The 25330-nt window shown below is 49.2% G+C and overlaps 9 protein-coding genes across 9 annotated transcripts; 5 read left to right on the top strand and 4 right to left on the bottom strand.

Moving 5' to 3' along the window:
• Positions 1-1636: 1636 nt before the first annotated feature.
• On the top strand, positions 1637-2776 carry AA0111_g10013 (hypothetical protein; the record flags this gene model as incomplete). The annotated part of the gene is made up of 1 exon (XM_028643716.1): positions 1637-2776. The coding sequence occupies one exon, from the start codon at positions 1637-1639 to the stop codon at positions 2774-2776; it is 1140 nt and encodes a 379-aa protein (XP_028502445.1).
• A 179-nt stretch (positions 2777-2955) lies between these two features.
• Positions 2956-5622, bottom strand: AA0111_g10012 (hypothetical protein; the record flags this gene model as incomplete). Its single annotated transcript, XM_028643715.1, has 1 exon — positions 2956-5622. One exon carries the CDS (start codon positions 5620-5622, stop codon positions 2956-2958), a length of 2667 nt encoding a protein of 888 aa, XP_028502446.1.
• Positions 5623-10301: 4679 nt separating this feature from the next.
• Positions 10302-10634, top strand: AA0111_g10011 (hypothetical protein; the record flags this gene model as incomplete). Its single annotated transcript, XM_028643714.1, has 1 exon — positions 10302-10634. One exon carries the CDS (start codon positions 10302-10304, stop codon positions 10632-10634), a length of 333 nt encoding a protein of 110 aa, XP_028502443.1.
• A 776-nt stretch (positions 10635-11410) lies between these two features.
• Positions 11411-13821, top strand: AA0111_g10010 (hypothetical protein; the record flags this gene model as incomplete). Its single annotated transcript, XM_028643713.1, has 5 exons — positions 11411-12141; positions 12195-12527; positions 12972-13261; positions 13317-13528; positions 13585-13821. The coding sequence occupies 5 exons, from the start codon at positions 11411-11413 to the stop codon at positions 13819-13821; spliced, it is 1803 nt and encodes a 600-aa protein (XP_028502444.1).
• A 682-nt stretch (positions 13822-14503) lies between these two features.
• On the top strand, positions 14504-15241 carry AA0111_g10009 (hypothetical protein; the record flags this gene model as incomplete). The annotated part of the gene is made up of 1 exon (XM_028643711.1): positions 14504-15241. One exon carries the CDS (start codon positions 14504-14506, stop codon positions 15239-15241), a length of 738 nt encoding a protein of 245 aa, XP_028502393.1.
• Positions 15242-15568: 327 nt separating this feature from the next.
• AA0111_g10008 (hypothetical protein) lies at positions 15569-15856 on the bottom strand (the record flags this gene model as incomplete). Its single annotated transcript, XM_028643710.1, has 3 exons — positions 15569-15613; positions 15676-15747; positions 15836-15856. 3 exons carry the CDS (start codon positions 15854-15856, stop codon positions 15569-15571), a joined length of 138 nt encoding a protein of 45 aa, XP_028502392.1.
• A 2243-nt stretch (positions 15857-18099) lies between these two features.
• AA0111_g10007 (hypothetical protein) lies at positions 18100-18839 on the bottom strand (the record flags this gene model as incomplete). The annotated part of the gene is made up of 2 exons (XM_028643709.1): positions 18100-18600; positions 18651-18839. 2 exons carry the CDS (start codon positions 18837-18839, stop codon positions 18100-18102), a joined length of 690 nt encoding a protein of 229 aa, XP_028502389.1.
• Positions 18840-21857: 3018 nt separating this feature from the next.
• AA0111_g10006 (hypothetical protein) lies at positions 21858-22328 on the top strand (the record flags this gene model as incomplete). The annotated part of the gene is made up of 2 exons (XM_028643708.1): positions 21858-21926; positions 21990-22328. The coding sequence occupies 2 exons, from the start codon at positions 21858-21860 to the stop codon at positions 22326-22328; spliced, it is 408 nt and encodes a 135-aa protein (XP_028502388.1).
• Positions 22329-22934: 606 nt separating this feature from the next.
• Positions 22935-24539, bottom strand: AA0111_g10005 (putative feruloyl esterase; the record flags this gene model as incomplete). Its single annotated transcript, XM_028643707.1, has 1 exon — positions 22935-24539. One exon carries the CDS (start codon positions 24537-24539, stop codon positions 22935-22937), a length of 1605 nt encoding a protein of 534 aa, XP_028502391.1.
• Positions 24540-25330: the final 791 nt, after the last annotated feature.

Raw genomic sequence — 25330 nt, 5'->3', positions numbered from 1 at the left:
TAACAGCAGACAAGGAATCTCTGTATGAGCTATGACGAATGTGTGAGATAGCCTTGCTTGTCAGCAACAGCAAATAGCTAACAGCAACGCTTATTCGCCCACGCTACGTTGCCTCTCGATCGTTTGTGATCAACCGCCGTTTCCAACATCCCTCTCAAACACTCCTGACACTATCTATCAGTTCTTGCACATATTTAAATGTCTCTTCATCTTATGCCGACATTAGGTTTCCATATACTTTGAATAAATACTTTTGTACTCACCCGTCTTCCTAACAGCAATGTCCGGTACAACTACCCCAAAACCGTGCTCGCTTGGGACATTCATCGTAGAGAATCCTAACCCAGCTGTCGTGCAGCCTGATACTCTGGAAGAAGGAAAGGAAAATGAAGTATCGGGGCATGGTGGATCTGGAAGGATGGAGGAAGGCAAAATTGAGAGTATTGGAGACACAGTGAAGGTTACGACAACGACAGTGAGGACAAGACGTAAGGAGTGATGTAAGGAACTAGGCTTGCAATGTGGCAATACCTCGTTCTACGATCGCGGCAACTGTACCTTTGCTGCTTGATAGTAGTCGTCTGGGCAATGATAGGTTGGGATTGATGCATGCTTGAACTTGTTATTGCGTGACCTTGTTCTACAAGTACTCAACTTTAGATGAATAGACATGCGTTAGAAATAAAATCAAAGAGCACAGACAGCAATAAATTCCTAACAATGGTGGATTGCTCAGCTGCAGCCCACTCATCGCGCGTGTATCAGTGTTGCTGTTGAAATCTTAATCGCTAGCCTCAGCATACAAGTCGGGCTGATCGACGACTGAGAACACCTAGCCTTTATTCCTTAAGAATCGAGTCGAGATTATCCATACAGTATCTTTGCATGTGTACTTTACTAAAGATCTCCGCAGCATGCCTGTGTAATTACCCATTCGTTCCAGTTGCATAGCAAGCGAAGCTACGTATACCAGCAAAATAGGTATGAACCTTAAGCCTAATGCTATACAAATTGCCAGATAGGCGAATAGTCTTCGGGAAATATTGTTAAATGCCTATCAGAAGGCTTCTCACAAACTAAGAAAGCCGAAAGCCATGGCGTACCATGTCTGCAGGGGTGTTGAGCAATATAAGCCAGTCATGCACCGTCAGAGGGGGCGTTCGCTTCCAGCACCAACCAGCGATCTGGGCGAGATTCCTGCCTCACAGCTGATGCCTAAAGTCATGCGCAATCATGCAACTGCGACATGAGCTGAAATGACGCAACAATGAGGATTGGTGGTTTGCCTTTCTAACCCGGCCAGGCCTCTTGGCTGGCCTAAGATGCTGGGGGCGCTTCCCCTAAGGCCCAACTCAAGATGTCAGCGACCAAGGAAATCTTCTAGGCTAGCCGTAGTCACTACAATGACATCTAGGCCCGGTGAGCTAAAGCAGCGCGGATAAGGCTAACATCATCGAAATCATCCTAAGAAAGTGCTGTCTCGATTGCGCTGTTAACTAGGTAAGGTGGCGCAGCGTCCACACCGGTCACCGGTCAGCATGGAATCATGTATACAAATATGGGCTCAACACTTGCATTTTGAATTCACACCGACGTTACATCTACAAACCTGCCTGCAATTTACGCTCAACATTAAATGGCCGCACCCCCACAGTTGCAACCATGGACACTTGATGTCAGTTCGCTTATCGTCCTGATCAGCGAAGACGAGGAGCGAAATTACCGATTGAGCCGGCGATCACTCCTCCAATGCCTCGTGGCTGCTCCAGTTGTCGGTCTCCAGAATTATGTTCGATCCTACAATATGTTACTCGACACGAGCGCTGAAACATACTTTTCACCGTACGGAGTCAAAAGTGCCCCGCTGCGCAACATCCAATTCTCGAATGCTCTAAAGATAAATAAACTCTTGGAAGATGGACGATATACCGTATACCAAATACCGACCAATGGTTCCAAGTCAAAAAGCGTCAACTGGAAGAGTCAGACCTTTCTGGCACTTTGGACGTGTGCCACGTGGGCATTTTTCGCCGGTTTGATTTTTGGTATATGCAAGAGTGATCAGACGACCTGGGTCTCGCTTGCGACTTGCATTACGTTTACCGGTTGGTCTATCATAATCCGCCTCATTGAGCACGTCAATGTTGTTCCCTCGACAAATGGCCGAGATCATGTCCACGATCCGAACGGGCTCGAGGCTGTATTCATCATGGGTCGCAGCAACTCAGCATTTGTTCTGGAAGGAAGTCGTAAAGACGTGAAGAGCTGGACCAGCAGTGGTCTTATCTACCGAGAACATCCGCTGGGGATTCCAGCATCAGTTTGGCAGCTCTTCACCAGAATGGGCAGCCTCATGGTTCTGCTCTCGTTCCTCACGAGTATACCCAATGGTAGCACGGCAGACCAAGTCGCTTTCGTTATTCTCAATATCGTAGCGCAGGCTAATGTTCTTGTTGGCCAGTGGGCGAATAGCCAGTGCGTGCTGTCGAAGTTATCCATGATTGAGAGTGTCAACGATCCTCAAAACGTTACAAGAACGCACATATACGCAAAACTCATAAGGCGGTTTGGCCAAGCTGACGATGTACATGAATGGGTAGAAGCATCGAACATGCTTCCAAGAACCGAGGTCTGGGACAGGTGGAAAGTGCAGATCAAGGAAGACGCTCAAAAGGATCCGAAGAAGCTTTACCGAGAAATCTCCAACGACTTCGAAGATTCGCGGAGAGCTGCGGTCTCCAAGCAAGACACGTACACGTCAACGGAAAGTGCGTAAGACGAGAACGTTAAGAATCGTTATCGACTGGCAAGAATTGGCACCAATCTTCGGCGACAAGGTATTTGAAACGTGCTGTCTCCTCGCATAAATCTTGTTAAACAAGCGTCTTCAGTATACCACGCACTCGGCTTGATCAATGAAAATTGGTGCTTGATAACTTAGGGTACAACATAATGTCATCTAAGCTCGAAAATCCGATCTTCTGCACTCCCTTCCTTGTAGAATTTAGCACGCAATGCTTCCCCGTCCATAAAACCATGGACATAGCTTTCACCCTTGAAGATATAGTGTCTGTTAGCATCGAGGTCTGGATCTTCATCCGGAGACGCGTCATGCTTCAAGCTGGCTTCCAGATCAAGCGGTACGTATTCGGACAGACTGGCTAGCGTGGTTATGACGACTGGAGCAAGGGTGGCGGCCCAGTTGGGGAGGTCAAAGTATCTTGATGCGAAATAGATGGCACAGGAGATGATGATCCAGACCATGTCCACGAAGAAATGAAGGAATCTGGTCGCCACGGAAACGTTGGTCTGCTGCTTAGTATCCTGCTTTTTTTTCTTGCTTTGTTCATCTTCTTCTTTGTCCTGCTCGCTGAGTATGACCTTCTCTTTCCCTTTAAGCTTGGCCCTGATTATCTCCCTGGTGATGGCCCTTTCCCTCTGTCGTTCGTGGTCTTCTTTAGCGTGTTGTCTTAACAAGTCCAGTTCATTCTTGAGCCTTTCAGTACTTGATTTGACCTGCGCCTCCCACATTGGATCCTTCGACTTCTTCTTGTTATACCGATATCTTCGCACCATGATTCTCTCCAACCTTTCGTAGCAAGATTTAAATGCCTCAAAATGGTCTTCGAACTCATCCTGCTTTCGTTGTGCAGGTGTTTTGTGTTGAACGCTCAAGATGACTGGCACTGTACATCCATAGAGAATGCAGATCTTGTCACCAACCTTCACGTCACTACATGCGATCCCAAGTTTTCCAGATTCAGTTCTGAACATGGATCGACCCCATATGACAGCATGTACCCTTCGGCAGAACTCTGCGATAATCGAATTGCGTTCGTTGTTGATAAGAGCTGTGGTATCGACCCTACCACTCGCAATGCCTCCTCTGCTCACTGATTCTCGACAAGCTCTGGCATAGTAGTTGGGCGGATTCCGATTGTCATTGCCTCTATCAGCGACAAGCGTTCGCCAGAGCTCGCCCGGTGGATCGTTGTCATACGGTGATTCCCAACCACCCAAATCGAGCCAAGATCTAGGAATGTTTCCTCCCTGTGAAGCTTCCACTACTGTTTTCACCGCATCGATGACGAACCCCCGAACATAGAGGCTATAGTGACATGCGCACGGTCTTTTTCGAAATTTGAAGCCCTCAGAAGATTTGAGTGTCAAGCCTTTGGTTTGCGCAGCGCTGTAGTTTCGATGACCATCCGCTGGTTCTCCAACCAGGGGGTTTGCATTGGCTCTTCCAGTCTTCTTGATGTGCATACCGGGATGTGCATAAAGCTCGAATGGTGCCTTCTTGGCGCGACACACCCATGACGGCAAGTCTAGATCGCGATCGATATCTTCCGGTGATGTTTTCCTTGCTGGTCCACGTTTGGCTGACACCGCAACGAGCGCTTCGACCTTGTCCCATCCCTCAGGTTTCTTCCACGTAACTTTATGGGACATGAGAAGAGTGTGTGTCCAGGAAGTATACGTCCAAGGTTCTGTCACATCTCCTATTTCCTTTTTCCTATTTTCTTCCCAGTATTCTTCCATTTCACGGTCATCATCGATCCAATCATTTCTCTCAATCTTTCTAGGCTTCTCATACGTCCACTCGGGCTTTTCTAGTGACCACTCGGGCTGCCTTGGTTCCCACTTCACTTGGCAAACTAATCTTTTCCATGGTACCTCGCGTTGAGGTTTCAGGCGCTCCTGTCCTCGGTTCCTAGTTGAACGTTCCGGCGACAGACGTATAGATCTACCTTGTGGCGGCTCCAATGCCCAGGGGCGACAAAGAATATCCAGTGCCTGCACTGGTTCACGCGCATGTGTGCGCTGGATGCAAAACTCGACAAAATCTCGGCAAACATCTGAGTATGGTCTGGCGTAGTCGACTCGGAATGGCTTTTCTGCGAGGAAAGAATCGAAGAGTGTCATTGTAAGTGATACATCATCATAAGACCGGTCCGGATCTGCGAACGGTGCAGCGTCTCTGGCTATAGCCAACATGGAGTAGATCGAGTCTCGACATTCGGTCGCTCTGAAGATGAACATGGTCGTGACCAGATACTCCAAGCTGAGAAGGCTTCTTCGGTCCAGTGGATCGATCGTGTGTACCTCTTCCATCCACGCCACCATATCTTCAGCGGTTTCGTCATCGCCATGATCATCATCCATTGGGGTTTTGTGAGTACGAAAGATCTTGCCTGTTGCTCCTACAAGAAGACTGGCTCCAAGTTCTGAGACGTATTCGAACATACCAGGTACATGCAGAAACTTCTTGTCCTTCCACATCACCTCCGACAATCGATGCGTAGCGGTCTCGACCTCCACAAATAGCTCTACAGCAACTGCGAACTCTTTCCAGGGGATGGAGTATGGGCCACAGTGGATACGAGCGTTTTTGGCGAGGGAAATCTCTTGAACGACCCAGCGACGGGAAAACCACTCTTTCTGCATCAGCATCATCAATGCGTGCCAATCTTCACTATAGATTTCGTTGGAACTAATCGTATCGAAATCCTTCAGATGCGTGATCTTCTTGCGTATGAATTTGATTGCACGCTCGTCTGCATTGTCGTCTTCCCCAAGCCATATGCAGACGTTCGATGATCTCGTGTAAATCCTGGACATCATTTGCACCTGCTGGTTGCGTTCTTCGGAATTAGCTTGATCAATACATATGGCGTCTATCCAGAGTGTTCTACAGATCCAAAGGTATAGTGTTAGCGAAAGTCACGTATGCGGTTTATGCTATGAGGACTAACCTTGTCTTTTCGGGATGACGGAGATATTTCAAGGCTAGCGCCAAGTCCTTCCTCACCCTCATCTTGTAAGAGGTTCCAGCTTTGTTTATGATTACAGCATGGTTTGGGTCGTCTCTGCCCCAACACCATGATAAAGCTTCATACTTCATTCTGTTTTCTTGCACCCATTCGTATTCTCTTTTAAGCCTCTTTTTTGAGCCTTGGACTCCCTGAAGTTCACTACGGTAGCGCTGAAAGGCTGCGGAACTTTCATCGATGGCTCTGGTAGGGATGTGGAAGGTGTTGTCATAATCGGCTTCGATAAGTTCACAATATATGGACGGGCAGTAAAGTGTGTCGCCATTGAGCTGCAACAGACGAATTCTCTTCTTGGCTGGGGGCAAAGGGTCAAAGACGTAGGGTTTAATCTTATCATAGGCTTTGTGATCATACTCCAGAATCTCGGAACGAATGGCCCTATGCGACAGGTCAGGGAGGATGTACACTCAGATTTTGACTCGATCCAGGATTCAAACCTCTCTGGAAGGGACTCGTCAAGTTTAGCCATGTGATCGCGTGAGACAGGCGATTCTTGCCAATCCGCCTCAGTAGGGCTACAAAGAGACGTATGATAGAAGGCGCTTTGGGAAAAGGAGGTATTATGTAGGAATGCTTGCGTACCGGCTAAACCACATGGCTAGCCTGGTGCCCTTTTATAATGACAGCTGCGATAAGGATTATCCCTCTTGCGGCGGACAAGCCATACTGTGTCTTCGCCGCCCCCACAGCCGCCACTACTTCCATCACCACAAAGCTGAACTGATTAATTGCCGGTCATGGGAAAACTCCCTCTTTCCGCAAATGTAGTACCAGAGGTAACGTGTTGTGAATCATCTTCAGCATCAGCAAATCTCAATGTTCGCAGTAACGGACTGAGAAGGTGTGTCTCTGTCGATGCAGAGCGTTCAACAGCAGTTTGCGAGCTGTGTGTTGAGACGTTGGGGGTCGAGCGACAGCAGTTCGCATGTCCTGGGTAAATCATAGGTCGTCTTTACCAGACCAACCACGCAGAAGGACGAACGCCATGGGCCCCAGAGGATGGTTTTCGAAGACTGAACAAAAAACCGGCTGGTGTTGCAGCTAGTCATCTGATGCAAGGTCCCCAGCTGGCCGATGCGACGAGGGGTGGGGCGCGGCCCGCTCGTTGGTCAAATCCCGTGTCTACGCGTGCAGTGGGCTGACCCTCTCGCTGCAATCGATTCAAAAAGCAATATCCTCTGCATAGGACGAGCTTCAAGCTGACCCATCGGAAAACCAATCAGCTGGGTGTTACGGAATCGGCGTTGGCCGTCTTGCGATCAAGCCGAGCTTGGGCGGAAGGGATCGTCACCGGGCCGCGCGGGGGAAGCCGCACAGGCACGCGTGAAGGACGTTGGAAATCAGGGTAGGGTCAGACGTTTCGAACACAACCTTTCTTTTTAATCGTGATGCTCACTCGACTCAAGACACGATCAAATGAGTCTTATCAACGCTTGAATACACAAGGCTGACGACGCGTCTGTACAGCCTTGTAGGCAGCAGGCGTGTTCAGCCCCCGTGGCTTGCAATGGCATACCGAATCCAAGCGCTTAGCGAATCGCCAGCTCTTGCAGCTTCCATTTACCCCTCCATCAAAGCCATTAGCAAGACGCCGCTTATCGCATCCCGATCCGATTCACAATGGCCTGATAAGTCTTCCTGGAATCGTTGTTGATGACCTCTTTCCTCTAGCTTGGAAACAATGGCGGTCGAATATGCCGTATGCGGGAGGTCTTGCGATTCTCATTCGCCCCCTTTGTGCAGCAACGATGCGACGTGCTGGCTTCAGCCTGACCTCAAGAAAGCCCTCGTTGACCCTTAACCAACACGAAGCTATGCTGTGAGCCGCGAGTAGTATCTAGTCGAGATGACTTCGGTGTTGTCTTTGCACGGGTCTACTGATGGCCTGTATGCACATTTGGAAGGGACCAACCCAGTTTGTCTCATCAGCCTCCTTGCAGGACACCCAAGCGACAAAGTATACGTCAAGGTTGTGTCGACCAATCTGGACGATGCCGTCAACACCTACGAAGCAACATCATACACCTGGGGTGACCCACCGTCACGCACATCATCTCATGCAACGGTCGCAACTCTACGGTAACGCCCAACGCGTACCAGTTTTTTCAGAGACTCCGTCTCGAAAACAAAGATCGGCTTCTCTGGATGGATTCCATTTGCATAAACCAAGCAGATGATGGGGGAAAAGCTCAGCCGGTTCCCATGATGAGGGACATCTATCAAAAGGCACGTAGAGTCGTGGCTTGGCTTAGTGAAGCCTGTACGAATAGCGACATGGCGATGGACTTCGCGGCGAATCTCGACATCTCAGGATCTCTGGAAGAGTTTGCACAATCGAAGCGGACTTCCTCTCAGCACTCTTCCCAGCCGCGGAACACTTATCTTCTGAACGAAGCAAGCCCATCCGCCGAAAGACGCGAGCTCGTACAGAGTCTATGTTCCCTGGTGCAACGACCGTGGACAAGACGTGCTTGGGTTCAACAAGAGGCCGCTCTATGTAAGGTCACCGTTGTTATGTGCGGCAGTCGTTCAATACCATGGGATAACTTCTTCGCCATCAGCTGGATGCTCACGGCCCCCAAGACTTGGCAGATTCCTGATTGGGTTGAATACGACCCAATGGTAGATTCTCTGCTAGCTTTGAACCACATCCAGGGTACTCGTCACTCTATCTCTCGTGGAAGAAGCACAATCATATAGGGAACTTTATCAATGATGTCAGCGTGCCTGGCCACAGATCCTCGCGACAAGATATTTGCTACTTATGGATTGGTACTCCAAGCGCACTTTAGATCCGGAGGTTCTTTTGCGCACAAACTACCCAAAGTCGATTACTCGCTGCCTTGGCAAGTTGTCTGCATCAAATGCGCCAAGCTGATTGGTGAGAACGTACTATTAGATTGGAATCAGATGCTTCTACATGCAGGAAGAGCAAAGCAACGCGACTTATCTTTGCCTTCATGGGTGCCTGACTGGCGCTACACAACAGACCTACTTCTCTTCCTTGATCAGGATTACCGTGCTGGGGGGACACAGAAGGCGGAGAATCCGTACACCTTGAGATTTGCCGAGATGCCACGCCGGTCGCGAAATGATGACGACTTGTACACTTGTTTTACCCCGAGCGGAAAGCGTAAAACCTTACCCATCCAGTCGCTTGCGTTACAGTTCATTATGCAGGATATCGTCATCTATACCAGCGGATGCTTAGATCCAGAGAAGCGTGGTAGTGACTTCCATTGCGAGTTGGCAGAATTTGTGAAGTCGACAGAACAGCGACTACTTACTCTTTCCCCTTCTACATATATCAATGGCGAGACTATTCTAGAAGCTTTGGCAAAGACCCTTCTCTGTAGTCGAGACTACAAGGAGTTTCTGATAGAACCGGAAGTCAAGCTAGAATCCGAGTACCAAAAATATCTGCAGAGCTTTCTGGCTGGCGTGGTCAACCACGAGCTTCCTTACGCAAAAGATTTTCTCCTATCCTCAGCTCTCGATGAAACACAACTATGCATCACTGCCAGACGATACATGTGTCTTGTTCCAAAGGGGATCCAAAATGGCGATTACATCGGAGTTGCTTGTGGGGTACAGATGCCAACGGGCAGCTGCAGTATGAGCTTTACAGCGAAGTATACGTACATGGCATGATGTACAGCCAAACATGGAACTTGATAGAGGATTACAGACCAAAGTTTAGCGCTGAGGAATACGCTTTTCTCAACAGCGAACCGCTGTCTAAAGTACTTCAGAGTCCCGGAACCTTCAAAAAGCGCGAAAACTTCGTATCAGCCCTTGATATCGGGTACGAACAAGTGCTGGCCACGATGGGAAAAAGAACTATTGTCTTCATTTGACGCACTGTGACGCTTAAACAAAGTATCGTGGCGTCTAGGTCGAGTGTAACGAACAACCTCCGGACATAACTCTGTCGGAAATACGAATACGTCACACCTTCGTTGGATGGGTACGAGGATGGGGTGCTTATCGACTCAGAGGATTGCAAACACAACCCCGAACAGCTTGTTGGGAGCCAGATCAAGTGCGATGGAGAGGCTGCTGTCAAATTTACATCGCAAATGGTTGATGTTGTACGCCAGAGCAGGGAAGGTCCGAAAAGTGCCCTTGGTGCCAAGTTCTGGCATGGTCTTGCACCTGGCGCGAGTTTTTCGTCCACGGCAAACATAAGCATATCCCCTGATGGCGTAAGATCGATAAACCCAAATGGCCACTAGTTCGCGATGTACTCCTTCCACCTGGAACTGATTTTTCTGCAGTTTAACGAGAACGCTATTTCGCGACGTGGACACAGGCCTTCCACGAGTAACAGTAGTCTATGGAGGCTGAAACAGCCGAATCAGCTGCTCTCCGCGATTCGGGTGTTAAGATGATAACCTGGCATGGTCTCGCCGATGCCGTCGTTCCCTGCAAGAATAGCTCGTATATCGAGAGTGGGTGGAGCACAGGATGGGAGGTGTTGGAGAAGATGACAAGTTCTACCGAGTGTTCTTAGCGCCTGGCGTTGCTCATTGCTTTGAAGGCACTGGCCCAGTCCCCATTGATCCTATGTTTGCTGTAGTCGATTGGGTTGAGAAAAGTAAAGCGCCTGACAGCATCAACGGCGCCACAAGGGGTGAGGCTAATGAGAGAACCACACAGAAGCTCTGCAAATGGCCTGCAAAAGCTGTGCACAGTGGTGCAGTCAATCCAAAAACCGCGGCCAATTGGTTATATTCCAACAACAACACAGGGTTGACCAAGGTTGGACATGCTGAATATCAGTGGCTCGATGAACTGTGATCGTGCATCTGTTCTTCTGCTCAAGGGAGGCACACGCCACGGGTAAATCGCCCAGTTTGAAAGAGATGTGAAACAAAAAAAAGAAGAAACATACAACAGTGGGGATTCGCTAGTGGTCACCCACCTAACTACTAATCCGCCGGTACACTGCTTGTATATGGCTGAGCGGACGGGAAGCCTAATTTTCAGTGTCCTATGGTCATATGTAGCGGTTTACACAAAATATATTACTATAACATACCGATCTATAAACTGGCACGCTAGCATGCTACTACGTTACCATGCAGGTTGAAGGCGATATAAATAACGTTAATCCCTGCAAATATATCTTCTCTCTAGGTTAGCTCTTACTTCAGCAGTAAGCAATAAGCAAAAGATGATAAGCAAGTTGCATGCCAGGTGGTCGAAAGATATAGCCTGACTGTATACTAGCGTCGTGTCTCCCCGCGGAATGCATCGTTACGGCAACTCCGCAACTCCAGGTGCAAAGCAACGAATGTTGAGCTCGTATTGCGCATCGAGACGCACGCCATCTTCAGCCTTGTGGGGATGCAATAGCCTTGGCGGTTTTAATTATAGCCTAGCGTTGTGTTCATCAGGTCTAGCCCGAGAGAACTCTAACACCACTTTCGCTTCACGAGTCAGCCCATGCTTGGAAGTCTCCTATTCACGATGTAATATATTCTGGTCGCTCCCGTTCACGAATGTCGTAACGCGTCCCCATTCGCCGATCGTTTCTTAACCCAAGTCACTCGTTCCGACGGTTCTTTTACACGATGCGTTCTTCGATGTTGTTGGCCATTCCGGCCCTTCTATTCCTTAATGTTAATGCGTTGCGCGTCAGCACCTCGAGTGTTTGCGGTAAACAGTCCTGGAACACGCTTACTTGCAAGAATTCGTCGTGGGGAAATTGTTGCTCTAAGGATGGACGTTGTGGTTCCACGGCAAAATACTGCGGAACTGGATGCCAGGCTAAATTTGGAGACTGCAAAGCGCCAGTATCTTCAGCGCCCACGGTTATCGTTTCCAAAACACCTGCGGCGTCATCGAAAACACTTGCAGTATCCTCGACGAAACTCGTAGTGCCATCGGCAGTACCTGCAGTCTCATCAGCAGCACCCGTACTATCGTCCGCAGCACCCGCAGTATCATCGAAAGCACCCGCAGCATCAGCGGCCCCGGTTGCTGGCGGAAAGATCTCCACTGATGGAACTTGCGGCGGAACTTCTGGCTTCACCTGCGTCGGCTCCTCATTTGGCAATTGCTGTAGCGCCTATGGATGGTGTGGAAAGTCCGCCGACCATTGCGGCACTAGCTGCAATGCAGCCTTCGGAATTTGCGGAGCGGCATCATCTTCATCGATCTTGTCCACGACTGCAGTTCCGACTACAACTTCGGCAGCTGCACCAGCACCCACCCAAAAGATCTCCGTCGACGGAAGTTGTGGCAGCGGAGTGACATGCCTGGGTTCTTCATTCGGCGATTGCTGCAGTGCCTACGGATGGTGGTAAGTTCCCAATCCTCCTCTCCCTCTCCTCTCATACTAATATCAACTCGCAGTGGAAGCACCGCCGCATTCTGTGCAACAGGCTGCCAATCCGGGTTCGGAAAGTGCGATACTCCTTCCACCAGTCCAGTTCCAAGCACCACCTGTGGGGTCGAAGGCTTCGCCAATGTTGAGGCATACTACGCTTCTTCGTTCAACTTGGTCCCTGCGACGGATGTTTCGACTTGTGCGACGCTATGTTTGGCCGAAGCGGAATGCAAGAGTTATTTGTTCAACCCGAAACTTGGAAATTGCGCGTATCTTAAGAATTCACTTAAGGAGGGAGAGTTCATTGCTACAAGTGACACGGATCAGCTTTTCTGGGAGAGGGCTTGCGCTGAGGCTAAGTAGGCTTCGGAGCAAGAATGCTGGAGCTGTAGTTGAGAAGTTGTCCAAGAATGATAGATAGTCCATGCGCGTTCCATCCGGGGACATTGTGCAAGACAGCGGCTGGTCATAGCTCCACCGTACCGCTTTCCGCGTTCCTGGGCGCTACGCGGCCGTGCACGGTAGCATCTTGGCATCAAAGCTCGCTCCATCACTGCTATTCATCCTCGTACCTATCACCTCCTATTTTGCAAACCAACACTCTTTACATATTTTTGAGAATACTATCTGTGCTTGATCATAGAGTCCGAGCTTGATCCCATGCGGTCGCTCTTTCGAATCGGGCAGGTTTTGAAGGGGCGTGCTAGCCAATACACGATCACGAAAGAGATCCAAGATACTGTGTGGTTCGCGAAGTAGACAGTATACATTCAGTATTCATAACAACATCTCATACTTCCCAGAAATCATTTGCAAGAGCTTGTGGTGATCAAGAGCGTTCTCGACTACCCGCGAGTGGAGAATGAAAGAGATGTACTCAAAAGATTTCAGCACCGCACCCCATCCCTCCGACCTTTGATCGATGAAATCGACGAGCCGACACTTCCTGTGACTATCGCTCTTAAGCACTTGCAAGGAGATCTTCTAGAGGCGTCCATTGCAAGAACTTTGAATAGACAAGAATTGAAACACGTCTCGCGATGTGTACTAGAGGCATTGAAGACCTTACATGAGGACGGTTCTGTGCATACGGGTACATTGCTATCTGGACTTCACGATAAATTCTGTGTGACTGACAGACGGTATAGATGTCAAGCCAAATAACGTATTCGTCAATCTGGAAGAAGGCGACGTTCGATTTACCGATGTCCAACTAGGCGACTTGGGTGGATGCTACCCGGCAGACTCAGAGTGGGCTAAATCAAGCACCGTAGTGGGAACACCTATGTGGACAAGCCCAGAGATTCTCATGGAATTACCTTGGAACACCGCAGCTGACATATGGTGTTTCGGTGCTATGGTCCGTCAGGATTCCACTGGAAACATAAGTATAAATGGAAGCTGACTTCTTCACAGCTCATCAGTCTTATCTACGGTGGAAATTTCAACCTTTTCCTGCCGAAAGGACTGACACGCGAAGACGAAGAGTATGTGGTTGGGGTTGTTATAGAGCAATTCAAATATCTCGGACCTTTTCCAGCCAAAATGGAAGAGATCGCAGACCCAGAAACGGTCCAATCTATCATTACGATCATGGAAATGTACCAAAAGAGAAGACGACGCCATTTCGGCGAACCACCGAGAGGGAAGTAAGCCGGAGAGACAACATCTTCATATCAAAGATGATGAAACTCGATTGGAGAGACCGCCCGACTGCGAAAGAGTTACCGGAAGACGAATGGTGGGACAACGACGAGGAATAGCATCATCTACTGCACCATTGAGTAAGATGAAGTCGCTTGTAGTGGGGTGACAACGATGGAAGACGATAACAACGGTAGGGACTGTTGGGATAGATAGAGATTGTAGGCGACCGATACCATTCACATGGATTACATCGAGGCAATCTGTTTCAACAACACGTGATAGTCCAGCATATGGACATAAGTCATGGAGCGATCTGCTGCGCTAACCGATCTAGACATGGCTCCACATGGTACCATCGACGCGGGTGCAACGGCACAAACCAAGCAACGAGATAAAATGATGGAACGCCTTATACGAGTAAGTCGGGCCCAAAAAGCAGACTGAGCTGGCATGCGAGCGAGAAGCACTAGGTCAATCCTTCCGTTTGCATGCTTGCTGTAAAGATGAACCCGTTTCTGCCGAGCCTTTCCGAGTGATAAGAACTGTGCTACCTCTACCATGCTTTTGCTGCATCACCACTACATCCCAAGGCTCTAAAATCCTCATAGACATCTACCCCAAATATCTGCCTTTTGTGACCGCACGATACACTTGAAATCACCCTGTCACGCGCCATCGAACCACCATCATGTTCCGGCCACTCCTCATCGCCTCTCTCACAGCCATAGCAGCCGCCGACTTCACAACCACCATGGAATTCAGAGACTGGCTGCTCGGCGAAGACAGTATCGGTCGCGCGACCGAACACCCCTTTGGCTTCCGCGGCTCACTTGTAAACATTGACCAAAACAAAACAACCATACACGCGCAATTCGACCAGGACAGCGGCGACCTATCTAGCAAGTACCACGTCGCAAACAACACAAACTCCTTCACGTTCACCTTTGCGCCCGACTACATCTCCGCGCGAATGGCAAAACCCGACTGGTGGCAGACGACGTACGATGTGGACTGTTCCGGACCAGGTAGCAGGGCTACAGAATACATCGATGTAGCAGCAAACACGTGCACGGTTTCGCTATGGGGCGCAGCGTTTTCATCAGAGGAATGCAGGGATGGGGCGTGGGGAATAAGGAAATCGACGCGTTCGAGTTGGTTCTGTGATGAAAATGGTGTGCAGAGCGCGACTTGGAGACAAAAGAGTCTGAAGGACTATACTACACAGCGGAAACAGATTGTTCTTACGGCAGGGTTGGAAAAGTTGGGTGCGGAAGCTACGGAGGCTACGGTCACGCCTACGGCTACCGCGAGTGCGAGTCCCACTATTAGTGGGCCAGCGCGAGAGACTGGCGGTGCGCGCGCGGGACGGGCGGCTGATATCGCAATAGTCTGGGTTGTTGCTGCTGTAGCTGTGGGCATGTCGTAAGATAGAAGAGCTTGGATACAGTTCCAGTCCAACGGGTCATTGCAGTTACTACGTCCCTTATATACATCCCTCGCCGGCGACCTACAGTGCCAAGACGCCTTATTGACTAGTACAGGAGATGCAGATCCGATACTGAATCAACTGCACACTGTCATAGATGATCTGTTCATGACGGAAACTCCTATTGACGGAACGATTGAGTGTCGAATATGGTCTAGCCAGCAGGTTTATGCTACGACACATCATCGCAAGATGCAGAGGTGCACATCGTAGCCAGAATCAATAAGCAGTACATTCGATTCAGCATGATCGTAACCTTGCACTCGACTAAATTTCGAGATCTTTTTTCTCGCTGAGCAGATGGCGCAGGTTCTAGGAGCGTGCTGTTAGTGACCTATTTTTATCATGTATGTATTTGCATATGCACTGCGTACCTCCAGGGAAGAGCTGTTTGATAATAGAGTGGAGGCGAGCAGCTTCTTACGATCTTGGATCTTGAGGACTTGCTGTGCGATAATGGATTAGCTCATGCCAGGAATTGTAGAGCAAAGTAGCCGACGACTGCTCATTCTGGATTTTAGGCTAATTACGTACCTCTTCGAAGGAATCTTCCATAACGTAGCGTATAGTTGTCACGGGACGAGTTTGTCCTATCCGATGGACTCGTGCAAGTGCTTGCTCTTCGAGAGACGGGTTCCATTGGGGTTCTAGAAGGTGTACTGTCGAAGCCGCTGTTAAATCCAGACTGAGAACCTTGTCAGTAAACGCAACCTATTCGCGATTGTCGGCTACAAGAACGTACCCACAGGCACCACAGTTGATTGTGATCAGTATGACGCGTATTTCAGAGTGATCATGGAGCTTCTGTATGATGTGAGTGCGTATCTTCGGGTCCACCTTGCCATCGATCCGAACTGATGGGATGATAAGAAGGGGGTTTGAGATAACTAGAGAGGTGGGCCACTGAGATCATGTGTAACGGATCGAGTGAAACCACATATTGAACAGCATATGAAAGCCCAGCGCATCGAAAACATCGTGTGATTAGTTTTGCGGAGTGGCGGGTGCACGGTGGCTATCATGTGCAAGCAACTCCAACTTGGAAGTGCTTGACTTTCGAAGTGTTCGGTCTAAGTGTAACTCTGTATCGCCATTGATTATGGTTATTCTAATACTACGTGTAAAAGACTGACGTGCAGCTATTCTACAGCTTTACACAATTGTTACTCTTTCGTCTTCCATTGTGTTCAGAAATTCAAGGGTACTGGTATTGTGCGAACGATAGGGAGATATCCCCATTCGCTCGAATGTTGAAGGTTCCACCGTTACGACGCGTGATAGTTATATAACGCAATGCACTTGCTCATGCTCTCTGTCGTTTGCCGCCACGCCCACTGTACCAAGGAACAGACAAGAGAATCTCTGGGACAGCTCCTGCTAAGATAACGGAAAGTCTAAAATAAATGTGTAGCTGTCATCAGGGGTACTTCCAAGGTTTTTGCATACATGTCCCGTGGGATATGTCGAAATGCTATCATCTTCGCGCTGAAGATGTATGTTGTGTAAGACTTTGCCTCGTACAACGAGATTCCCCGAGAGCACCCGGCCGATCGGATCGCCCTTGCTCTGATGTTCGACGGTTGCTTTTTCTATCAGAACATGAGACTGTATATTAACAAGGGGCTCGATCGAGATAGATCCTTCGATAGCCGCCCAGCTCCATGACGGAGCTCTCGACGTTCCTGCCCTCTTCCAACGCATTTTAGGATACTCTTGCAAACATCTTTCTACACTTCATAGTAGCGATGTTTCTAGATCCCCTCCCCATATGCCAGCAAGGTACTCGTCTTCGAGTTGGTGAACCTCGCTCAGTATCCAAGAAAACCTTCGCGCGAGTCTAGAAAGTGCAACCAGTCTTTCAGCATCTTTGTATGTTTCTCCTGGTTTGCTGTTGATTTGACGTTTCGTGAATTGCGCAACCAACAAATTTCACTTGCGGTACAATTCATGTTTGCTTGATCGCTTAGCTATTTTGCTACTCCTGAATACCCGGAACGAATCGTCGTTATGTTCGTGAAATATGTGGGAGACTCCACGGTCACAGTGCCGGGCCTCGTTGCACTCCCAAATCACCCCCGAGGACGTGAAGTGGACGACTCTGTTCGCGAAGATCATTTCCGAGAGAGACCATGCTCTTAGTAAATATAGATTCCTTAAGAAGTAAGAATATCTTCTGTATCTTTGCCTTAAATATATTCTAGTTATCAACTAGTACTTATTAGTGTCATGATGTTCCATTATCACAAGATTCTAGCCACAGACAGGTGAGCCACCGGGCACCCTTAGGGGCACCGTCGGCCCACACCAGCCACGATCGCGTGACGTAGATCTATATTATCCCTCTGGGAGGCTTGATAGCTCCTCAAGGATTCGTCTCAATACAAGCCTATACCGATATCTCAGTGCCTGCCCAACTACTCCTCACACTATTGCACTTACTTAATCCCTAAGAACTAACTCTTAGGTTATCTAAGGATGACCTTCACATCAGCCTCGATTGTCGGCGTCATCGCGCGAAGTGTTTGTTCTAAGAAACATATGAAAGCATATAGTTGGTGAGACACAGATTTTCCACAGACTTCGATTGTGAGACGTTCTGATCTGTAGCTTAATCAAGTACTGGTTACTCCTGACAGAATTTGGCAAGGATATACTGAAAGTGGGCGCAGCTCTTATGCAACGGGCTGTCGTGTAGCTGTAAGCGATAAACAGACTTCCGACATCACGCCAGCATCTCCTCTGTCACATCATCTTCAAGTATTGTGCAACATCTGTTACGGAATCATGTTGTGAGCATATCAGTACACATTTCCACTTTTAGCCTCTAACTCCTGAGGGTCACGATGGCCCAACTCACCGTATCCATGCTCCGTGTATATCTCATGTGGGTCGATATACCGCTGGTAATCTTCTTGTTGTGTCACATCCTTGTGCGGCTTGAGTTCGTCCGAGGAACTATCTTTTAGTTCGTTGGATTTCCTCAGCTTCAATGTTAGTAATGCGATTGCGACCGCCACGACCACAAAGGCTGCCACACCAGCCCCAATGCCGGCTTTTGCGCCTGTACTAAGACCGTCTGGTGGAACGTTCGACTGTGAGGTGGGGGTTGTCTCAGTCGTCGAGGTTGACATCGTCGAGGCTGAGGAAATAGGCGTCGCTGAAAGAACAGTTGATGTTGGACCCACAGTTGCGGCGAGTTCGAAGATGTTGTTCTTATCATCACAACAGCTCTTCTCCCCACAGCACCAGTTCTGCCCTCCGCAATTCCACACGCCCACGTTGCCCCATTCGTCAGCGTACTATGTCGTTCTATCAGCAACATTCTTATGTGAAGCATGAGTAGATATACCTCTGGCTTGTTGCATACGTCTCCAAGACAATATGGACTATTCCATAGGGGATCGGTACAGCCCTGTCTTCCCCAGACTTGGACACCTTCATTCTTTCCATTGAATGACGCGAAGTTCTGACAAAGGCCGTTCTCCATGCACACATCGTCTGCGACACCGACGTCTCCAGCACCGCTATGATTCGTCATGCAGCATGCAGAATATGTTGTTGCATTGCTGCATGGTTGAAAGGCTGGGTTGAGAAGGGTGGTACCATTGCGGCTATAACAGTAACCGGTCGTGCTGGCGATTTGGTATATGACGAGAAGAAGATACAGAGACATGATGAAACGTAAAGAAACGTGTACAAGAGCGGTAGAAGGGAAGCGTAACTGTAATATAGATCACAGAGAGCATGTGAGCGCTAAATTCGCATGCTGTGGGTCGTTTTTCCAGTCGTACTGTGCAAAAGTTTGTGCCTTGGTATCCGTTGAGAATCCTCCGCGAAATTGCAAATCACGTAACATATGGCAGGCTGTTTCAAAATCCCAACTTATGCACGTGAGATATGTGAAACAATTGCCGTACAATGGCGTTAAGGTTTCGAGGAGGCGCCCACGCTACTGCTCAATTAGCGTAGTGGCGCTTAGACGACCAATCAATGTCTCCGAATCTGAATCCTTGCCCAATGTTCACACCGATGATGTTATCTACACCCTTGATCGATGTAGCAGAAAGATCTTTATGGCAAAGTGTAGATTTAGGGTCCTATGATGCTCGAGTGTTTGTCTGTGCACAAGCGCCCAGTTCAGACGATGCAGGCACAGCTCTAGCAAATTGTACCTAAAACTACAACGGATTCATGCTTGTTTTGGTTTTCAGCTCCGGTCGTTGCCGCGATACCTGGCTTGAGACAAACGATACTATGCCAGCCGATATACGCGAGCGGCACCTTCAAAATCACCTGCCTGATAGTTGCGATTGGTTCATACAACACAAAGAAACGCAGCTATGGCTAAAGGATGTAATGAAAAACCCCCTTCTATGGCTATGCGGAAAGCCGGGGGCGGGTATGTTCATGTATCATTGTGGCTTGTTACCTGCTTATCCGTCTCAAGGAAAATCCGTGATATGCTCTGCTCTTGTACAACATGCCGAAGATAATTCCGTCCATGTGTTCTACTACTTCTGCAGCTCTCTCCGAAGCAACGCCGATGGTCCGATCTGCCGCCCAAGCCGTCTACTGCGTTCGATCATCTCGCAAGTGATCCAAAAACACCAGGATCTTGCAATTTACGTCCACGACGTTTACTTTTTAGCTCACCCAGTGCCAACAAAAAAAGCATTAATGGATCTTCTTCTCGAACTACTTCGAGGGATGGGCTCTGTGCGGCTAATCGTAGATGGTATTGACGAATGGGCCTCGCGGGATCAAAAGGACGTCCTCCACGATCTTTCGCAGATAGTTTCGGTTGATCAATCCTCCCACACATGCAAGATCTTGGTTGCTAGTCGAGCGACTATCGAGATCTCGCTGTCTTTGCGCAGGAAGAACAAACCGGTAACGACAATTTCTCTTAGCAATGGTGACGTATGTTTTGCGATCTCTCGCTCAATCGCCAATTTCGTCGAGAGTAAACTCTCTGATCTTCCTGATCACTTCGATGAGCTCGATCCTGATGCGTCCATTATGGCGTGTGTCAAAAAGACTCTTATCGAGAAGTCTCATGGTGATCTCTGCCCAAACTGCTCATTGACAAGTTGTGTTCTAAAACTAGCACAGGTATGTTTTTGTGGGTCAGCCTCTGATCTTGAAGAACTCTACGAAAAGCTTTTTCTCGTCTTTGTAGCGCCCCAGGTGCTCATAGTCATGGAGGTGTATCTCGTGTCATGGGCTTGGTGTGTTCCGCACGAAGGACTCTGCACAAGTCAGAGCTACCACAGGTACTGTCCATCTTGCCACATAACACTGGTTCTCGGGTGCAGGATATACCTGTCACTTCCATTCTTGATCACTGCAAGCCACTCATCGAAGAATTACTGGATTCAACGATAATACCGGTGCATTTCTCAGTGAAAGAGTACGTAAACCAAATATGCTCATGAGATAAGCGCATGATGTGTAACAGTTCAACAGGTATTTCCTCAAGTCTCACAAGCCGCAGATCATCCCAGCGATCGATTCTGCGCTCGATATATCGTCTGCTTGCGTGGTGGTAATTACGCGCAGTCTCGATCTTTTGTGTGTGGACAGTAGCTCTGTGACGAACTTTGCCAGAATTGTGAGTGGTCATCATAGGCTTTTACCGTACAGTCTAGAGTTTTAGATCGAACATTGCCTGGAGTACGCATCGGAAAGGAAAAATCTCGGCCTAGATCGGGTGATTGAGTATCATCTAGAACAACTGTACGAAAAGCATGAAGGCTCTTTGCATGCAGTGGGTTGCAACGTAGTTCAGACTGCCACGCAGATAGAGACCAATTTTAGCTATGGAGATGAACGACTTGAGCTGTTTTCCGACATGCCGATCTATGGACTGATGGCAGACGTGCTGCAACTTAGACAATTGGCTAGCCAAGAAAATGACGACAGGAGCGTAGGTAAGTTCAGATTTGATGGATTGCTGCAATGAAAAGTTACTCATGAGCTCACAAGACGAATTTTAGGTATCGAGGCTTACATCATCGAGCGAGACCGAACACTCTTCAGTAGACTTTCACAAGCATACGAGAGCGCGATCGTGCATCTTCTGGAGCAACGCGAAGTCAATGGTATCACGACATCAACTCTCTTGGCGTTCCAAGAATTCTATGCATCCACAGCTTTCCGTTGCCGCTTTCCACAGTGCGACAGGCTGTCCGTAGGGTTTGCCACCGCAGAATCTTAACTCAAGCATGAAGCTGTTTATATACAACGCGTTTACTGTCAGACAGAATCCTGTCAGTATAACCGCATCGGCTTTGCAAACAAAAGCGCACTCAATGCACATACGCGCAAACATCACAGCCAGTCAAATACTCTTCTTATACCTGCAAAGGTGAGGGGCACACGGGATAGGTCTTCTGCGTCTGACGTCAACGCCGATTTGACAGACAAACCCAGGGACAAATCTGGCCTGTCCAGCTATTGGAGCGTCACCGAGCTGTAGGATATTGACAAAAACATCGCATGTTTCGGCACAGACTTTGAAGCAATCGCACGTTACATGGGCACCAAGACGAGAACCATGATTAAAAACCACTATTCGCGTCTCGTAGAAAGTGGCAAGCTATATCTAGAGCAGAGTGCAAAAGAGGTAGGTTGCAATAGTACAAGATGCACGTGAGACATACACTGACTTTGTTATCCGTGTCTGTAGGCAGACGCCCGAAGAGAACGAGGTGAAGATCTGGGACCACCACCAACACCAACCCCAGCGCCTAAGAGACGATACGAGGGTGCGCAAACTCTGAGTGCGCAAAATCTCCGTACTCTCCAGGAAACCACAACCGACCGACCTGTGGACAAAGGTGCTCCGCCGTTTGCCATCGGAGCTGATTCGGGTCACGGAGCAGCACACTACTTCGAGGGCGCGAGGCCAGTGCCGAACCTTGTATTGCCTGAGAAGAAGCGTGCAAAGCTCGCGGGTAGTAAGTCACCTACCCCGGGTGCCAGAGTGCCTCCTCGAATTGTTTCACGCAGAGATACCCTCATTTAGCAACATTGAAGGTCACGTAAGTGCCAGGTCCATTATGAGTAAAGGAGTGCTTTTTGCTGATAAAACATATAGCCTAACAGTAATGATGTCCCTTTAATTTCGGCGACGGCGATGGTGCGATGAACAACTTTGACTTTGACGCATTTCTGCATACGGGAAATGAGGATGACGCTTTTGGCAATCTGGTCAGCGACTTTGATTTCCCGAACGCGGCCGAAGTATAGCGTACTTGGAAAATCTAAGTTATGGCACTGCGGTGGTTATTATGCGATCGTACAACTAATGTCGCTGCCTCAGCGGTCTTTGTGTCCTATTGCAAGATATCTGACGGGTCAAGGAAAAGAAAGCCTTCGTTATCCTCGCCTCACTCCGCCGTCATTGTCGACGGCATCACCCTATACAAAGGACAAACCGAACAGGTATAGAGATATCAAGTTTTGCTTCGCAGCATACATTGGCTTCTGATAGTGAAAATCGCAAAGACTAATAGTACTATAGACTTATGGATTCTTGATTTACATCTATATATCTCTTCATGTCCTAGACCAGAGTAGGATGAAGTACCCTGCTCTTATGAGACGTCAAGCCTCTCTTCTGAATGTGGTGCTAGGTACAGCCCCAGTTCAACGGATCCTTATAATCACCAAACCCCTTGTACAAATTCCTCTTCGGCCACTTACAATGCCTCCTCTTATAATCCACACCACTCCCAGCCGTCGTCCCATTCTTGAACCTAGTCCCCACAACGACTTCTGGCGCAACACCCTCCTCCACCCACCTTACCATCGCCATGAGAACATTATGCTCCGGATCCAAGCCCGCCGAGTTCCTAGCTTGATTTCCAATACGACTCGCACCCGGCCCACCACCGCAGTGCGCCATACCCGAGATACGGAAGAAGCGGTAAAAGTCGTCCAGCCGAGCAGGCGTCTGCTGCATCGTAGTGGAAACATGTTCATAGTACCGCGGCGAGTTTTCACTTGTGATGACGCCGTCTACGAGACCGTGATAGTGCAGTAGTTTCCCGCCCGCTGCTTTGAACGCCGAGAGGTCGCCGTTCCACGTTTCGATGTCGGCTAGATTGAGATGCGCGGAGAGACGCATGTCGGCTAAAGAGAGGGTACTAGGATCCCACGAAGTGTCGTTTAGAACGGCGTATTTGAACCAATCCGAGGCGCCAAATGCGCGGCCTGTGAACAGCGTGAAGGGCGCTTCTGTGCCCTCGGCACCAGGCTGGAGGCGTGGGTAGATCAGGCTGCCGTCAGCGTCAAGGAGAGGCGCGTAGGACCTGCGGACTGTCTGTACCTGAGCTGCGGTAAGACATGTCGCGTTTCGACCCGATGTGCAGAGAAGGCCGGCCGGGTCGTAATGACACAGATCGGGCGATTCGAGGATACCGTCTGCCACGCCGTCGAGCATGTCGCATTGTGCCAGCATGTCCTGATGGATGATGGGCCACGTTTCGAGAGGGACAAAGGTCGCAGACTCTGGACTCCCGGTAAGAGGTAGGAAGCCAGAACTCCAGGAGGTAAGATTGTTGAAGGAGAATGCAGGCGCGCCAGCGACGACACCGTCAAAGTCGTTGGGGAACGATTGAACGGCTTTGAAACCTTGTCTTCCGCCCGTGGAACAGCCCAGATAGTAGCTCTTCGAGTGTGTTTTGCCATAAAAGGTGTCGCTCACTTGCTTCCCAACGACTACACCAGTATGCACAGCACGGTACGCAAAGTCCTCAATCACACCAGTGTTGTTGAGAAACGACTCGCCCGTCATCCCCTCGTGTCCATTATTCGTGCCCACAGACGCGAAGCCTAGTGACACTGCATAGTCAAGATCCTCGTACTGGATACACCCACCAAGGCCCCCGTTCCCGGTGCTCAAGAAGCGACCAGTCCAGTTCTGGGGAAGCCAGACTTCCAGTCTGATGCCAGAGGTAGCCGAGGTTTTGACGCTCAAGCCGACGCGGCAGATGTTGGCTGAGACTGCTTGCGAGGGACGAGTGCATGACGGATCGGCGTTGGGAAATTGTAGCGTCGTGTTGGCAGCGACGAACTCGGTGAATGAGATGTTTGCCTGCGGAATGTGGAATTTGGTGGCTACGGAAGTGCATTGCTCGGAGAAGCCATTTGAGGCGCGAGGTTCATCAGTGGGGAATCCAAGAGAAACGAGGTTGAGGAGAGAACCGATGAGGAAGAAGCTGAGAGAGACCATGGTGCTAGGTACGAATATGAACCAGGAAGAGCACTGAAGAGCTGTGCTGGCCTACTGGAGAGCGTAGCAGAGCGATTCATCGCTGCTACTTATGGCAGTACACCTACTATATCATCATAATGAACCGGCACGAGCAGACACCAAACGGTGTTTCCCACTGGTCGATCGCACTGTGCATACAAGCCCGGATTGAAGAAATGGCCCGTACACTGTCAGCAACTCGCATATCTGTGCAGATCAAAAGCTATGGCTTTTACAAGGCAGCGTTTCAAGAACATCTCTCCCAACTGCGGAGAAGCTGCCTGTTTAGTCCCGCACTCCTCATTGCTTGACTCGGTCCTCATCATCCCGAGGTTTTGCCAAATCCTTTTGCCACCAACCCGCAAGTCGCCTCTATTCTCATTTGCCCTATGCGTGCCTCTTTCCCTGCAGATTGTCGATAGAAGATTCGACTCGAGAGCGTTCAATCGTACGTCGGTGAGTCTTGCGGCTTAATGTCTGGCACATGCAGGTGTAGTGTTGCAGCCGGTCAAGAGTGGTGAAATTACAGTGCTGACATCGCCTGCTTGCGCGGGTACTGCCGCCATTCCAAGCGACAACAACAAAGCTCCCTCCACTTAGAGAAACTGGGTGCAATAATGCTCACCTCGGGCTTTTCTGGTGGTAATCTAAATGGCACTCTTACCACTAGAATCCCTATGGTAGTATCACAAAGAAGATGGACATGATTTCAAAATGTTTAGAAATTAATATATTAACCGCGTATACACTTCCGAGTACGCAGCGCTAAC

This window comes from Alternaria arborescens (assembly GCF_004154835.1).
Source record: "Alternaria arborescens strain FERA 675 chromosome Unknown contig_31, whole genome shotgun sequence".
NCBI classification, from domain to species: domain Eukaryota; kingdom Fungi; phylum Ascomycota; class Dothideomycetes; order Pleosporales; family Pleosporaceae; genus Alternaria; species Alternaria arborescens.
The sequence above is the reverse complement of the archived record's forward strand: the minus strand, read 5'-3'. Positions and strand labels throughout refer to the sequence as shown.